Source organism: Dromiciops gliroides, chromosome 4 (assembly GCF_019393635.1).
Source record: "Dromiciops gliroides isolate mDroGli1 chromosome 4, mDroGli1.pri, whole genome shotgun sequence".
NCBI lineage: Eukaryota > Metazoa > Chordata > Mammalia > Microbiotheria > Microbiotheriidae > Dromiciops > Dromiciops gliroides.
In genome coordinates, this window is record NC_057864.1 from 110,114,184 (window position 1) to 110,132,087 (window position 17,904).

General features: G+C 37.6%; 1 protein-coding gene across 5 annotated transcripts in view; it reads left to right on the forward strand.

Moving 5' to 3' along the window:
- Positions 1-17,904, forward strand: part of SYT14 (synaptotagmin 14) — a 239,104-nt gene that overhangs the window by 154,598 nt on the left and 66,602 nt on the right. For all 5 annotated transcript variants that reach the window (XM_044004094.1, XM_044004092.1, XM_044004095.1 and 2 more), the window contains one exon: positions 16,136-16,407. In XM_044004094.1, coding sequence (XP_043860029.1) covers positions 16,136-16,407 — 272 coding nt within the window. The remainder of the gene's footprint in view (positions 1-16,135; positions 16,408-17,904) is intronic.

A 17,904-nucleotide genomic window follows, 5' to 3' on the forward strand; every position in this document is an offset into this window, starting at 1 on the left:
ATTTAGTGCTTGTCTGATGTCTTTACTTGTACTCCTTATTCATTGATTTGTTATTTCTTTTGTTGATGAAAGCATTTAGAGATAGACTACTTTGAGTTATATCTCATGAATTTGGGTATGTTGTCTCAGTGTTATCTTTTTCTTTGATGAAATCATCTATTGCTGCTATAATTTGTTCTTTGACCCACCAATTCTTTAGGATTAAGTTATTTAGCCTCTAACCAAAGTATAATCTTCAGATGCCCTCCATTGAATAAATGTTTTATTTGAATATATATTTTTATTTCTATATGTATAGAAATATATATACATACACACATATGCACACATGTATGTAAGTAGGTATGTATGTATATGTCTGTATGTGTGTATATATTTGTATATTTTTAGCACAATAACTATTTCCTAAAATCTTTTGGGGATGCAGTACTATTTTGTATTAATTATAGAATGGTTTGGGCAAATCAAGGGTTTTCCCATGGGCTTGTCTAATAATAGGTAGGACTCTAGTGGAGTAGCTTTAATAAGGACTATTCCCCTCTACTATAGTCTTCTAAAAGGTTCATGGTCATTATAGATTTGGTTTGATTTGTCACTACTTAAGGGGTGTGAATATTTATGTTTGGGCTTACACGCATGTCCTTCCTTGTTTCACCTAGGCTAGGTCACTTAGGACAACAGTGAACTGGCTCCTGGTTTTGAGGAGCTCCTGGTACACCTGTTTTTCACTTGAGGATAATTTAAATATAGGATGGAAGTTTAGGACCAATGACAAAAGTGACTCCACTAATAATTAGCTACTAAGAATTTGTAGATTTCAATTTTCAGAGATCTAGACAGAGAAAAATTGAAATATTTCCGTACTAAGGTGTTAAGTGGCTATTTATCAATTTCCCTTTTATCTATCAACAATCCAGATCCATGCTCTTATGTGCTCAGGCAATCCACTTTTCCTTACCCAGACCATTGACACTATATACATCCTCACTAACCTAGTTTGATACTCAACCTAGTTTGCTGAACATTGTGGAACAGCTTAGCCACCCAATGCTATACAGTTCACAAGGTGTCAAGGACTAGAGCTACATTAGGATCTCAGTTGGCTGGGGCCCTTAACAGAGAAGTTTACAGGGTGATTAATGGAGCCAAGGAATCAGTATGTTACTCATCTCTGGTCGTCAGATCAATGTAGACCCACAACACCATCCACCATGCTTTTGGGAAGTGGGAAAATTCTGAGTCAACCAGTTAGACTTGTACTTTAGAAAAATCACTTTCGTCGCTGTATAAAGAATGGATTGCTTCAGGGAGACCAGTTAGGAGTTGTTGCAATAGCCTAAGAGATTATGAGGGCCTGAATTATGGTAGTAACCATGCAAGTAAAGAGAAGGAGAGAAGGGGACATATGTAAGAGATATTGTGGAGGTAAAAACGACAAGGTTTATTAAATAATTGAATATGTAGAATAAGGGATAGTGAAGATTCAAGCATAAAGCCAAGGTTGAGAACATTTAACTGAAAGGATGGTAATACCCTTGACAGAAATAGGGAAATTCAAAAGGTTGGTAGTTTTGCAGAGAAAGAAATTAAGTTCATTTTTAAACAGATTGAGTTTTCCATTTTAAAATAGGCCAGAGTAGAAGGAAAAGGTAATAAACATGTATGTGTGTGTATTTATGCATGTATATAGTCTCGTGAAAGTGCCTATGTGTATGTAGAATATACATATAATATGTATGTGTGTATGTGTATAGGGGTGTGATAGATTTTGACAGATTCACATAGAAAGGTTGGGCATTGTCAAAGTGAAGAGCCATTTTTTCATCAGAGAATGGAGTAAAAGAAGAAAGAAGAAAGGAGATATGAAGTTGTTTCAAGATAAAGAGGAGGGGGAAAAGGTGATTTGAGCAAGTTTCATTACTGAAAAATCATCCTTTCTTTGTAAACTAACTCCAGTTTTATCATGGGCTAGCTTTCCCTTTTTACTGAACAAATTTAACCACGTATAAATGGACAAGAAGCAAACACTTTTGCTGTCATCCGTCTCTACAACCAAAAGATAATACAATATTTAGCTGCCATATCTTTTGAATCCATTCCAGGACTTATTGCTGTCTTTTTGCCTTGAAGAGAGGTGGCTGCTATTGATTCTTAGTTCCTGAGGCATTCCATTTAGGTTCTGACAGGCTTTTCCCTGTCACAGGAAGAATGAAAATCTGTTTTAACCAGACTGTGAAAAAATTGTTTTTTCTCTGCTTTGTCTCTTGCAAATAGCTGGGGCTTTCCCTTCATCTAGTTTTATTTTATTTTTTAAACAAGCCAAATTGGGTATTCATTTTGTTGTTGTTGTTGTTGTTGTTAGAGAGTCCTTCAGATTCCATTTTTAAGTGCTTTATTTTGTCTAGATCAGGGATCAGCAAACTTTTTCTGCAGAGGTCCATATGGTAAATATTTCAAGCTTTGTGGGCAAGAGGCAAAATTGAGGATATCATGTAGGTACTTATTTAACAAGAGAGAGAACAAATTTCCACCAATATTTGTTGATGAAATTCAAAATATAATAATTGAGTACATCTGTTTTGTTTTGTTTCATTAAAAACAGATCTACTAATGAGAAGAATGAAATTCTTTTTTGAGGGGTAACATTTCACTTGATAGGGGTTCTAAGTTAGTGCTCCCTATCATCAAAATTGATTTCAAATGTTCAGCTGTTAATGTTGATCTGTAATGAAATTTTATGTATTTCTTCCCTGAAAATGTCTTTTCCCACTGATAGGTACTGCTAAATACTGGTTTCAATCCATGAGTATACAATTTTAATTGAGCCAAAAGACTGGTAGTCTTAAACAAGTTTATTTTCTCTGGACACATTTCCTCAGCTGATGCAATCAAATATGATTTAATTACCTCTCCATCTGTAAACAGCTCTCATTCTTGGCTAACAAAGAAGCCACCTGGAAACTTACTTTGGTTGTAGCCTTATTTTCATTTTTATTTGTGTTAAGAAATTCTGCTGTGATGAGATAGTCCATTTTAAATGTTCCAGTTTTCCTGACCGTTGCTTTCCTGTGAATTAGAAATATTGCGATATGTGTTTAGCCTCTAATGTTGACATGTATTGTATTTGTTTAGCACAGCAATGGTATCATTGCATAATAAACACAATGCTTTGCCATCTAATTTGAGAGCAAAAGAATCCACATTTCACTATTTCGTAAAAGCACGACATTCGAAGCCCACTTTTGTCTTCTTTTCTTATTGTGAAATGATGGCTAATAAAAAATAAATAAAATGTCATATTACAGCAATATGCATGGCTCTTATTTCTTTTGAATTCTAGCTGTGTCACTGATGTGTGTAGTGTGCTGAGCAGTAACATGAAGCAACGAGAGTGTCCTGTACAGTCTCTGCTCTGTCACAACTACTCGGTTCTGCTGTTGTAGCATGTTGTAGCAGCCATAGACAATATGCAGATGAACGAGCATGGCTATGTTACAATAAAACTTTATTTATAGACATCCAGATCTGAATTTCATATAATTTTCACATCATGAAATATTATTCTCCTTTTAGTTTTTTTTCCAACCATTTGAAAATGTAAAAACCATTCTTAGCCTGTGGGCCATACAAGAATAGGCTTATTTATACTTGGCTAGCTCCTCGTGTAGATCAAAGGACCCTTTCTCATTAAAATGTTTATTAACTCAACCATTGTGTGGACACCAAATCTTTTTCATTTTTACCAAAATGTCAGCTTGACAAATCTGTCAACAAATGACCAGATGACATGATCCTCAATGAAAAGCAGTCAAGTACAGCTTAGATACACAGAAATTTTTCTGCATATTTATGTTCCTGTGTACAGGAATTCACACATGTATGTTGGGGGCACATATACATGCAAGCATGTGCACATGCTTACACATTCACAGAGAAGGGAGGAGTGAATGGGGAAGTTGATTAGGATATTTCTGATCACTTTATTTCTCCCAACTTAATTTATTGAATTACAGAAGATACAAAATAGATTAACAGATATTGAGGTATCATTATATGTGCACTCCCTCCCTCTTTTACAAAGTATGAAGAAGTAATGTGATCCAAATTTATGGATAACTAGCTTTGGCTGGTTGCTGGTGCCCCTTTGGAAAGGACCTTCAGTCAGAAAGTCAGTAAGCATTTTTAAGCACCTACCCTGTGTGTCAAATACTATGTCAAGTTCTGGGGATACATAGAAAAGTAAAAGATAGTCTGTGCCTTCAGAGTTCAAAATCTAACAGGGGGAAATGGCATGTAAACAAATACATACAGATAATGTGTACAGAATAAATAGGAAATAAGTGATAGAGAGAATTCATTAGAAATAAGAGGGATCAGGAAAGGTTTCCTGTAAAAGGTGAGAGTTTAGCTAGTACTTGAAGGAAGCCAGAAAAGCCAGGAGGCAGAGATGAGGAGTAAGAGCATTCCAGGCATGAAGGATGGTAAGAAAGAATGCTCAGAAATGACAGAGTGTCTTGCTTAAGAAACAAGGAGACCAATATCACTGGTTCAAAGAGTATGTGGGTAGGTTACTGAAGGTCAGGGGTGTGGTAAGGTATAATAAGAGGAGAAGGGGGGCAGCTAGGTGGCACAGTGGATAGAGTACCGGCCCTGGATTCAGGAGAACCTGAGTTCAAATCTGGCCTCAGACACTTAACACTTACTAGCTGTGTCACCCTGGACAAGTCACTTAACCCCAACTGCCTCACTAAAAAAAAAAAAGAAGAAGAAGAAGAAGAAGAGAAGGGTAGGGGTGGGAGAGGATGGATTATGAAGGGCTTTTGTATTTGATCTTGGAGGTGTTAGGGAGCCACTAGAGTTTTTTGAGGAGAGAGAGGAGTAACATACTCAGACCTGCTACTTTAGAAAAATCATTTTCATAACTGAAGAGAAGTTGGACTGGACCGAGGAGAGACTTTGAAGAGGCAGATCAAATAGCAGACTATTTCATTAGGCTAGATCTGAGGTGATGAGGGCCTGCACTGGAGTGGTGTCACTGTCAGGGGAGAAAAGAGGGTGTATTCAAGAGATCTTGCAAAGGGGAAACCAATAAGCCCTGCCGACAGATTGGTGAGAGATAGTGAGGAGTTGAAGATGATGCCTAGGTTGTGAGCCTGGGAGGCTGGATGGTGATGCCCTCAACAGAACTAGCGAAGTTTGAAAGGGCAGAAGGTCAAGGGGGGAGACCTGTTGAGTTTGGCTATCTACTAGACATCCAGTTCTAGATGTTTAGTGCAAATCTTCCCTCCCCCCACCCCGCCAGGGCAATGAGGGTCAAGTGACTTGCCCAGGGTCACACAGCTAGTTAAGTGTCAAGTGTCTGAGGTCAGATTTGAACTCAGGTCCTGCTGAATCTAGGGCCGGTGCTTTATGCACTGCGCCACCTAGCTGTCCCCAAGTTCCAGATGTTTAGAAGGCAGTTGGAGATGCAACACTCTGAAAGTCAGATGAGAGATTAGGGGTGTATAAGTAGATCTGAGAATCCATGGGAGCTGGTAAGGTCACCTAGTGAAACAGTATTAAGGGAGAAGAGAAGAGGACCCAGGACAGAGCCCTGTAGGACATCCACAGCAGCTGGACATGACTGGGATGTGGATACAGCAAAAGAGACTGGGAAAAGGTAAAGCCACATAGGTAGAAGGAGAGAGTTGTAGGTGTCCCAAAAAACTAAAGAAGAAAGTGATTGACAGTGTCACAGGCTGCAGAGAGGTAAAAAAATATATAATAAGATTGAGAAAAAGCCATTGGCTTTGGAAATTAGGGTATCATTTATAACTTTGGAGAGTCATTGAGGTTGAATGATGAGGTTGAAAACCATACTATAGAGAGTTAAGAGTGAGAGGAAAGGAAGCAAATGTACCTATTGTTGATGGCCTTCTCTGGGAGTGTGTCTACAAAGGACAGGAAAGATATGGCATGATAGAAGGGATGCAAGGATCAAGTGAGGGTTTTTTTGAGGATGGAGGAGACATGAGTATGCTTGTCGGCAGTAGAGAAGGAGCCAATAGGTAGAGAGATTGAAGATAAGGGAAAGAATGAGGATGAAGGCAAAATTGGTTGGAGGAAAGAAGATGTAATGAGATTACTTGTGCAGGTAGAGGAGTTTATATTGATGAGGCGTAGAGCCACTTTTTCATGTGAGATGTGTCAAGGAAGATTCCGGGGCAGAAAGCATTTCAGTGTGTCTCAACACACTCTAAGGAGTCAGTTGAGGCAGGAAAGAGTTCTGAAGAGTGTGCCCACTGGCAGCAATGGATAAAACCAGCTACAGAGCAAGAACCCATCTCTTGAAAAGGGATCCCTCTTTGCCTTTTGCTTACACCTTTACCAGATGGCAGCAGATGGGGAAAGATTTCTCTCCTCCTCCCATAGGTTACAACACCTTATAGGTTTGCTTCTTGCACAACAAACGATGTCTCATCCAGCAGGGAGTGCTCCCAGCAGTCAAGGTAGACACCATCTCCGAAGATTATGACTGTTGTGAGTCAAAAAGAGAGCCAGCCCTGAGATATGGAGAAGAACCAATTCAGGGAACCCCAGTGATTGATCTACCTAACAGAGCCACCCTACTCAAGAGGAGTAGCATCAGGACATTCCAATAAGGGAAAGAACATTAGGGTTTTAAAGTCTTAGAGCTGTTGTGAGTTGACTTGGCCACATCTTCCCTAAGTGTGCACCGTCTTTTTTCATTTACCCTAAGTGTGTCTTCTAAGTGTGTAGGAGAGTATGCCACAGGTTCATGGGAGGAGTATTTGAGAATGACTGTCTTTCTGAATCCCTCTATTAAGAGGGATTTATTAAAATGCTTTTGCATTAAGCTTATTTTGTTCTCTATTAAATGTAAACATACCTGTGGAGGCTTATGAGCTCTATAGTTTTAGAAATGAGGACCCACAGAAACCCTTTAACCTGGGGACAGTTGATCTATGAGGATTCAAGCCTTGAGTACAAGTTGTGGGTGGAGGGATGATCCAAAGGGAGTACCACATCTATATTTAAGCACATATCTACATATCTATATACATCTATAAAAACATTGAACCTCTCTGGAGAGTTCTACATTTATGTATAGACGTAGCTATAGATATGTGTATCTATTTATAATGTATATGTGCATACATACATATTACCGCACAACCCTGATTTCCTTCCACTTAGAAATCTGTTTCTCTAGGAGGACTTGTAACTGGCATATATCAAAGCCCAGGCCAACAGATTAGGTTTGAGAAGGGGCAGGACAAGTATGAATAATGATTAGGCCTGGAAGTTTGCTGTCGTGGACTATGGGGAGTTAAACACCAATACAAGGTGCGAAAGAGCAATTGAAGCTGAAGTGTTGCCAAATGTGGGCCAAAATAGTTCACTATTTTTCAGTCTTTGGAGTAGTAGAGAGAGGAACCTGGGTTTGATATCCCAAGAGGATCAGAGCTGATCACTTCCTAATTGCTGGGAAAAGGTCAAGCATCCATAGCAGATTTAACCGAGTCAGAAAGGAATCTGCAGAGCTGCAGCAGCAGACAAGATCATTGTTTGCCCAACAATTGGTTAAAGGCACCTATTTAAAACCTACCTTACCCATTCAGAGATTCTGTCCTTAGCTGGCACTGATCATATTCAGTTATAGACATAAATCAACCTTAAAAGTTATACCTCTGTTAATCTTTGCTTTCTGATAAAAATATGAAGTAATAGTTGGATATGTGCCTAATTTTTGTACACACTTCATTCTTTTATTATTTTCATGAATGATTTATAATTTAAAGAAAGTTGTAAAATATTGGCCACTTTTAAAAAATATTTATTTATTTATTTATTCATTTATTTGTGGGGCAGTGAGGGTTAAGCGACTTTCCCAGGGTCACACAGCTAGTGAGTGACAAGTGTCTGAGGTCAGATTTGAACTCAGGTCATCCTGAATCCAGGACCAGTGCTTTATCCACTGCACCACCTAGCTGCCCCAGGCATTTCTTAATATTAAAAAGGTAGGGTGTAAATTGGCTAAGATTACCTAGTATGACTCAAAAAGCTATTATTTATATTAAATGATAATAAGTTTTATATTATGTTGATTTTATCTCTTGATTATGGAGAAGCATGGGACTCAGCTGTTTATGCTACTGTGTATAAATGATTTTTTTAATGTCTGCACTTAAACGTGCTTTGTTATTAAGTTTTGTCTCTTAGAGGTAAGCTTTCAAAACGGATATAGTTAAAAGCTCCATGGATATTTCTGCTTTTCTGACATTTGTAAATCACTCTAGTAGGTGATAGAGAAGATTGACTATAAGAGCCCCCTTTTCTGTCACAGAGCCCTTAAGAAGTTTTCCCATGGGGACATATAATGGGGTTTATCAAAGTGAAAAAGTCACAGAGCTATTTTATTTACTCAGTTAAGCCAAAATGATGCTGATAGTTATCTGGACACTTAGATTCTTCTAAATTATACAGAGATTATAGGGGAAATCATTTTCATATCTCCCAATCTTTTTGTGTAAAAGTATAAAATGGAATATAGCTACAGGGATGTTATTGTCTTCATTTTATACTGCTTGTAGGCATTTTGCTGTCTTAAGGAGGTTGTTCACAGTGTCTTCCAGTGCCACTTTTTCCAAAGGGAGCCTACTTCTTTGTTACACTCGAGAGAAGTGTTCTTGGCTGTGAGTTTCCAAGCAAGCAGTAGTTAAAGAATGGAAAACTAAGGACATATTCATAACTGAATTTCAAAAAGTGACCATTTAGGATATGCAAGGGATGTTTATAAGAAGAGCATTCAGAAAGTGTTTATAATTTTGATGTTTTATAGCACTTTGAGATTTGCATTGCACTGTGCCTTTATTATTGTATTTCTCTCTCTCTCTCTCTCTTTTTTTTTTTTTTTTAGTGAGGCAATTGGGGTTAAGTGACTTGCCCAGGGTCACACAGCTAGTAAAGTGTTAAGTGTCTGAGGCCGGATTTGAACTCAGGTACTCCTGACTCCAGGGCCGGTGCTCTATCCACTGTGCCACCTAGCTGCCCCCCTATTATTGTATTTCATCCTCATAGTAGTACAATGAGATTTGTTACTTGTTATTTTCCCAGGATGAGAGAATTTAATTGGCTTTCTCATGAGTTGCACAACTAGGGAGTATTGGAGGTCAGATTTGAAGGTATTTCTCTCTACAACGGGTAGAGAAAGGTCAATATGATAGAGTGGATGTGCTGAATAAAGGTACAAACAAGGAAAGGGATTTGTGCTTTATCTATGCACTGGACTAGATGACTTTTGTCTTCCCTTCCAACTATGAAATTGAAGAGTTTTCACACCTTAACTTGGAAGTGGGTCTGTCATGCACATTTCCTCTTCTTCTCAGATATCAGATAGTTGTACAATTTCATGGGATAACCATCAGTCATTAACAAATGGGACATTTATGCATATATGCACATATATACATACACATATGCATATACACACAACTGGAAACCCTACACACAAGAAGGAATGTAATCAGTTGGGCTTTTTTATGTTTGTGATATAGTCTTCTGATGTTCTTAATAGCTACCTATGTGCTTTTTAAAAATTTTTACAGAATTACTCTAAAAGAGAAATAAATCCAGACACTGGGGAAGCTACGTGACATAGTGGATAGAGCACTGGGCTGAAAACCAAGAAGACTTATCTTCCTGAGTTCAAATCCAACCTTAGACAGTTATTAGCTATGTGACCCTGGGCATGTCACTTAACCCTGTTTGCCTTAAATTCCTCATCTATAAAATGAGCTGGACGAGGAAATGGCAAACCATTCCAGTATCTTTTCAAGACAACCCCAAATGGGGTCACAGAGTTGGACACGACTGAAACAATGAAACAACAACAACTGGTTTGCAAATTGTTCAACATGTTATTGAGTGTGTTAAAACAGTTATGCTATGCAAGGACTGACTAGTAATCATTATGTTATCCATTGATATATAAACTCTTTAAGGACAAGGACTGACTTGCTTGTATTTGTATCTCTAGTACTTAGCACAGTGTCTGCTACATAGAAAACACTTAATACTCTTCCTCTCTATCTGCCTGTCATCTCCTATAGTAAGAACTTTATCAAATGAGTATTTTTAATTTTAGTCAATGTACATTGAAAACAAAAGTGGTAGAACTGGAGAATATATCGAGAAGAGTAACCAAAATGGCTAGAAATGGTGGAAAATTGCATTTATAAGGAAAGATAAAAGGATTTGGGGCTATTAAACTGAAAAGAATAAAAGGTTGATAGGTGACTTAGTTAGCTTCCTCAGTCATGTTAGAAGTAGATGCTGTCCAGTGTTCTGTCCCTTTAAACTAAGTAGGAGAAATAGACTTAAAGAGGGAGAGATTTCAGTTAAATGTTAGAAAAGATTGCCTGTCTTTTAGGAGATGTAATGTTAGAAAGGAGTCACAAGCTATATGAATGACATCACATAATGAATTAATGAATTTACGTACTTTTAAATAGAATTGGGGATCTGTGAGTGAAATATGTAGGTATGCTAACATATGCAAATAATACTATTCTTTTGAGCCAGAAGCTCAGAAAAATATTTTTTTCAAAGTTCTGTAGCACTCATATAAGTTTTTCCCCCATCATGGGAAGAAACTCATTACATCATTGAATCAAATCTTATCATATGTATTATGTATACAGACTTTACTATAGCAGTTAAAACACATTCAGCAAATAATACAAGTGACTGTTCTAGGCACCATGGGAGGAAGAAAGAAGTCAATGTCTTTGTCTTCATGGTGCATACAGTGTAGTAAATAAAACATGAACACATTGTAAAAGTGCAGTAAGAGAGGCACAAAGTACTGTGTAAGTTCAAAATAGAGAAAGATAATTTCTACCTGTCTTCCGAAAATCACATGCCATTTGACCTGGCAAAGGGGAGGAACTGATAAAGTGAGGCTTTCTAGGAAGAATATGAGCAAACGTGTAGAGGTGGAAAAACATTGGAAAGAGTCCAATTTGACTGAGTGAACCAAGTAGGGTACATAATGGAGAGCAAAGGAAGATAGATTTTATAAATGGAGGTTGATGTCCAATCATGGAAGACCTTAAACGGACTTATTTCAGCAGAGCAGGATATTTTCACTTCTCTAAAGGAACATTCTATGAAGTTCTTACTAGTGCCACGTTGTGGGGGAAGCTATACTTAGTATGTTAAAATACAAACAAATGTTGATTTATTTGAATTGAGAACTAACTTAGCAACACTTAGGTATTCTTAAATAGTATGATGCCTTAATCTAATATTTTCACACCTTTTTCATAAGCATTTTTATATGCATATTAAGGAAGAGGGCATTATGTAGATAAAGGTAGAAATAGTAGTTTCCAAAAACTTGTTAGGGCTAGTTATGCCTGTTGCAAATGCCATTCCATAGAACCAAGCTTAAGTAGGGACCATGTGGAATGAAAAAGGGGATGAGGGGAATGATAATGCAGTTACTGTCCTTCATTGTAGAGCAACGGGTTTAGTTTTGTTTTCACATAGTTGAGAGAGGGAATGAACCAAGCTAGGTAATCAGGAGGTTCACTTTAATAACCCACCTGGGGTTTGTATCCACAATCCAAATGAGAATAAAGAACAAGGGCCAGCAGCTTCTAAACAATGGTGCAAGACACTGAACTACTGTGAAGCTAAAGTATTGAAATAGTACAACTTGATGGATTCAAAGCCATATGAATAACCAGACCCAAAGAAGAAGAATTAAAGGGGAAGGCTCCCAGTGTATGATCCAGGGATCTGTCTTTTGCCATATTCTGTTCCACATTGATGACATCATAAATAGCATGCATGTAAAATTTGTAGTTGACGTGAATTTGAGAATAAAACTAACAAAGTGAAAGACAGAATTAGGAACTACATATCTTGATAGCCATACAACAGTGACTCTAACAGTATGAACTTTAATAGAGATAGGGGCCAAGTTTTACACTTGGTTTTAAAAAAAAAAAAACTGAACTGCACAAGTATAGAATGGGGAAAACCTGGCCTAGACATGGTTCCTATGGGAAAAAAAGACCTGAGTATTTGAGTAGACTCTGAGCCTATGAGTCAGTAGTGTGACATAGAAGCCCCCAAAATGAATATGATTATAGATTGAATTAGTAGAGGCACAATGTCCAGAACAAATGAGATGATGATCCCACTATACTCTGATCTATTATTGGGTTTTTTTACATGGAACTTGGGGAAAATTCTAAATAAAAAATAAATTTTTAAAAACCCTACATCTATAGTGCTGTGTCTATAGAGGGGGCACCTCATTTTAGGAAGGACATTGAAAAAATGGAACAAGTTCAAAAGAGGATGACCTGGTATTGGGGCTTTAGCAAATGCTCTGTATTAATTACAAAGCAGCTGAGCCAGGTGATTTCACAGGAAAAGGCAAAGAGATTGCAAATTTTAAAGCATATGAATGGAGGTCATTGGGAATAGGTTAAGAAGCAGTAGCAAAGTGGAATTATGAGGAAGCTTGCAGAGACTTATTTTCAGGAGAAGTTAGAGGAGGAGGAAGAAGAAAAGGGTGAAAAGAAGGAAGTAGAGGAGGGTGAGGAGAAGGAGGAGGAAGAGGTGTAAAGTTATTTGGTAACTGCCTTCAGATTCTGTTACATCTATATCAGCTGTGCTGAGAAGCTTTTTGAATTGGATTTTTGGTAGGCAACTATTAATTGCAAAAGTCAGTTGAACAAGCTAGCATCATCTCAGAAAAGTAAAAAGATGGAACACCTGAATGAGGCATTATTTAGAACCAACTATTGGATTCCCAGCAAGGCTGACAGGCATGGCCAGTGAGCAGGTAGCCAAGGGAGTTTTTCACAAGACATATCAACAAGTATGATGGAAGAATGAGAATCTCATTTCCAGCCAGTGTGGAGATCTTTGTGGTCACCTTTATAGAGGGCACAACATTTGTTTGGTTATGGCATATTGTCTCTCTTATGACTATATAACCATAATCTATACTCACAGCTTAGGCTAGTCTCCCTCCCAGAAGAGCATGTTTCTATTTTCCACATTGTCAGCGAGAATAAAGTATTCCTTAAAAAAATAGAATAAAAATTCTCCAAAACATTAATAATGAGAGAAATGCAAATTAAAATTTCTCTGAGATTTTACTTTACACCTATTAGATTAGAGGGGGGAAATGACATAAGTCAGCAAGGTGACATAAAAGGCAAAAAAAAAACCCCAAACCCTAATCTAACTACCCCTGCTTTAGGTTGCATTATTAGAGACATTACATCCAGAACAAGTGAGGTGATCTTATTGGGGAGGCATACTAATGTACTGTAGGTGGAGCTGTGAATTGTTCCAACCATTCTAGAAAATAATTTAAAGCTATAGTCAGAGTCACTACACTTTCTGGGGCAGCTAGGTGGTACAGTGGACTAGAGTCAGTAAGACCTCAGTACAAATCCAGCCTCAGGCACTTACTAGCTGTGTGACTGTAGGCAAGGCAATTAACCACTGTCTGCCTTGGTTTCTTTAAAATGTAAAATGAGGATATTAAGGGCACCTACTACCCAGAGTTATTTGGGAGATTAAATGAGATAATATTTGTAAAGTGCTTAACATAGTGCCTAGCATGTAATAAGCACAATATAAATGATAACTATTATTATCTTTTATTGTTATTTATAACATTATTATTATTTACACACTCGTTAGACAGGAAATACCACTGCTGGATATATACTATTTGGGAGATCAAAGAGAGAGGGAAAGGACCAATATATGCAACAATATTCACAGCAGCAATTTTCATTGTAATAAATAACTGGAAACAAAGTAGGAACCTCACAATTGATTAATATATTTGGTGAACATATATCTCCCTGTTACACATATTACATCATGTTTATTATCAGAAGTTTATTTTGTGTGGTTAATTGTGTTGTTATATCTTCTAAGGAATCTTGAGTGATTTTGATAAACAAAAGATAAAAATATTCTTGTAAAAAAAGCCATAAAGTGGCATTTTTTTCTTGCACAACAGATACCCTCAATTCGAATGTAGATAACAATCATTAAGATTTGAGATAGATGAGAGCCAGCATCAGTAGTTCTTTATGTTCTCTTATGTGCCTTTTTTCAGTATTAATAAGACCCAATAATTTTTCCACCTTCACTATCTTTCCCTCCTTTAGATACTTTCTTGCCTTTGTTCTCTTTAGTGTAATTTCTAACTCCTTCATAACCAAATCCCAGATTGTGATGTTAAGCTCTAAGTGTGCTATTTCCACTTTCTTTGATGGTGAAAACCATCTTTCATAATGATTTTTACAGATCTTTTCCATTTTTCTTCTGTTTGTATTCTTTCTTCCATTTTTATCGTTGGGATGACTTTGCTTAGTTTGATACCTTGCCAGGCTTTTTTTTCTTTTCCCCCCAGGGCAGTGAGGGTTAAGTGACTTTCCCAGAGTCACACAACTAGTAAGGGTCTGAGGCTAGATTTGAACTCAGGTCATCCTGAATGCAGGGCTAGTGCTTTATCCACTGCGCCACCTAGCTGCCCCACTTGCAAAGCTTTTTAAAAATTGGTTTTACCTTCCACTGATTCTGCTTTATGAGATGACACTGCTCTTAATCATCCATTATCCTTTCTTGCAAGATTACACAGCCAGGTTTATATTCTATCCCACTGCTGACTTTGACAGCCTCCTCTCTTCATTCTGCATCTAAGTCATATAAGGAACCTCATCAGAGTCCTGAATTTATTTGCCATGGCCTTCTGCTATCTAACATTTAATCAATGATGTAGATAAATGCATAGATGCCATACTTCTCTTTCCCTGAAGACCCAGCCCTCTTTCCAGCTGTCCTATTACTATCAAAGGTACCACTATCCTCCCAGTGACCCAGGCTCACACTCTCACTTATGGCCACATGTCCATTATGAGGCCAAGTCTTCTTATATCTCTATCTATCTCTCACAGCTGCCACCCTGGTATAGACCATCATCCCCTCTCACCTGGACTATTGCAATAACATTCTACGGTCTCCTTGCCTCAAATCCTCCTCCTGTCCCCAATCCATCTTCCACTTGATTGCCAAAGGGTTTTTCCGTTAAAAGCCTAGGTCTGTTCATATCCCATCTCCCCAGTTAACTCTGGTGGCTCCCTACTAGCTTCAAAATCCAAATATAAAATTCTTTGTTTAACATTTACAACTTCACGGCCTGGGTCCTTCCTTCCTTTCCAGTCTTTTCTATACTTTACTCTCCTCAATGTAGTCAACAATCCAGCAAGAATGTCCTTCTTGCCATTCTTCTCATATGACATGCCATCTCCTAATTCCATGCCTTCTCACTGGCTCTCCCTCATCCCTGGAATGCTCTTCCACTTCACCTCCATCTTGTAGCTACCCTCAAGACTTCCTTCATGACTGTTCAAATCTCATCTTCTGTAGGAGGCTTTTGCTAGTTCCCCCCATAGTTATTGCCTTCCATGTATACCCCTTGTATGTTCCTAGTTATTTATGTGTTGTCTCCCCCTTGAGAATATAAGTTCCTTGAAGACAGGAACTGTGTTTTTGCATTTCTTTGTATTTCTAGATGTTAGCGCAATGTAAGTGATTAATAAGTGCTTATTGAATGACTATCACATCTGCAGATGACACAGTTGAAAATCATATCTAACATGGAGACAGGATTCTACTCATTTACATGAGTTTGCTTGTAAACAACAGATTCTAAAAGTGAAGTACATTTGGGTTGGAATGGGAGTTTTTAGCCTTAAAGGAGGGGGGAAAAGCAGTTCTACTAGTGATACTTAGTTTCCTCAGACCTCTATGTTGATTCAACATTGTTTTTGTCCTTAATCATGTCTTTGTCTTTTTCAATAGAACAAAAATATTTTGTCATTTCCCCAAATTCTGTTTTATAGACTTAGAGGGAGATGGTTTTATTTCTCCTCAGACTTAACAAAGGAGAAATTACATCTCTTAATATTGTAGTCCAAAATGATAAGAAATTTTTCATGAAATCTTTTAATCTTCTAAGTCTACCACATATTATATTAAAAATTAAAGCTCTAATTAAAATATAACAAGAATTCTCACTCATTCACAGCAAACTGCATTCAGAGAATGAGAAGAACACCTCCACTGGATGAATTGCAGCCACCACCATATCAGGATGACAGTGGCTCTCCACATCTCTCATGTACACCTTCAGAAATTGGGGACAGTAAATGTGAATTTTCTCACTGTAGCAACAGTCCAAGATGTTCATACACTAAATGCCCAAGCGAAGGAAGTACAGGACATGAAATAGAAAGTTTTCATAATAAAGGCTATGAAGAGGATGTGCCCAGTGACAGTACTGCTGTTCTTAGCCCAGAAGTAAGTAAAAGGGTGTATAATGTTTCCATATGGTCTTTTGGGGAGCAGTATAGTGCTATGGGTGTATTTGACCTTGTCTGTGTTAGTTTGTTGTCCCAATTTACTTCCTTAATCTAGTCTTTACACTCTTGGTCAAAGACACTTAATTTCATGTTAGGGAGTCTTATCCCTCCAATATTTTGGAATCCTGAAAAGAGAATTGTTGGGGGAAAAGACAAGCCATTATAAATAGACTTGCTAACATTATGGTTTCAACTTTAAAATAGGAATGTCAGTTCTTTCACATAGTGAATTTTGGTAATGTTTATGTGTTGATATCATATAGAATAATTTGGGGGGGGGAATTGCATTTCTGACTCAGGATGAACAACAACTTAATATGCTTACAACAAAAGTTATATTTTTACATCAACATAAATGGGCTTAATTCTTTTTATTTCCATTATAAGGTTTGATTTGGGGGACATTTCAGTGCTTGTTTTGTTTTTGAAACCAAATCAAGGCAAGAGAACAGGTAGTGTGTTCATTTATATTTTTGAGACCATTTGGAAAAAATTGGGGGGAGGGGTGTTCTGTTTTCTGTAGGAATACAACTACAACGTTAGTTTTAGTTACTTCTTCCTAACCTCTATCTTCAATTGGTAATTTTCCACTACAAATTAAAACTAAATCATTGTGGATATCGATGACTACTAACATCTAGAGAATGATCTTCTAAATAAATGAAAAATACCCCTTGAAGGGTGGAAAGAACAGTGGATCAGGAGTGATAAGACCTGGGTTCTGTAAGAAATAATAACTGAGAGGCAGCTAGGTGTCACAGTGGATAGAACACCAGCCCTGGAGTCAGGAGGATCTGAGTTCAAATTCGGCCTCAGATACTTGATACTTACTAGCTGTGTGACCCTGGGCAAGTCACTTAACCCCAATTGCCTCACAAAAAAAGAAAAGAAATAATAACTGAGAAATATGTTTATATATGTATATATACACACATGCATATATGTGTATACATACACATGTATATGTATGTGTACATATTTGTATTATGTATATATGTGTGGGAGTGAAGGGAGAAAGGAGAGAGGGAGAGAGAGAGAGAGGGAGGGAGGGAGAGAGAGAGAGAGAGAGAGAGAGAGAGAGAGAGAGAGAGAGAGAGAGAGAGAAAATCTGCTTTGACACTAAGCTTTTAAGTGCTTAGCCTTATAGGAACTGAGCTTTACAATGTAGACAGCACAAGGACAGCTCAATATAAAAGGACAGCCTAGTAGACTGGGAAAATCACTTGATTTGGAGTCTTGGCACCTGACTTTGAATAAGCCACTTCACTTCCCAGTACCTCAGTTTCCTCATGTGTAAAATGAAAGGTGGAAAATCTAAATTTTCCCAGAATTTTCCAGCCCTAAATCTACAGTATGATGACCTACTGATTCTAAGATCAGGAAGAAGTTAGTTTTTCCACTATCCCAGATTATTGATGTAATTGTTTGTTTGTTT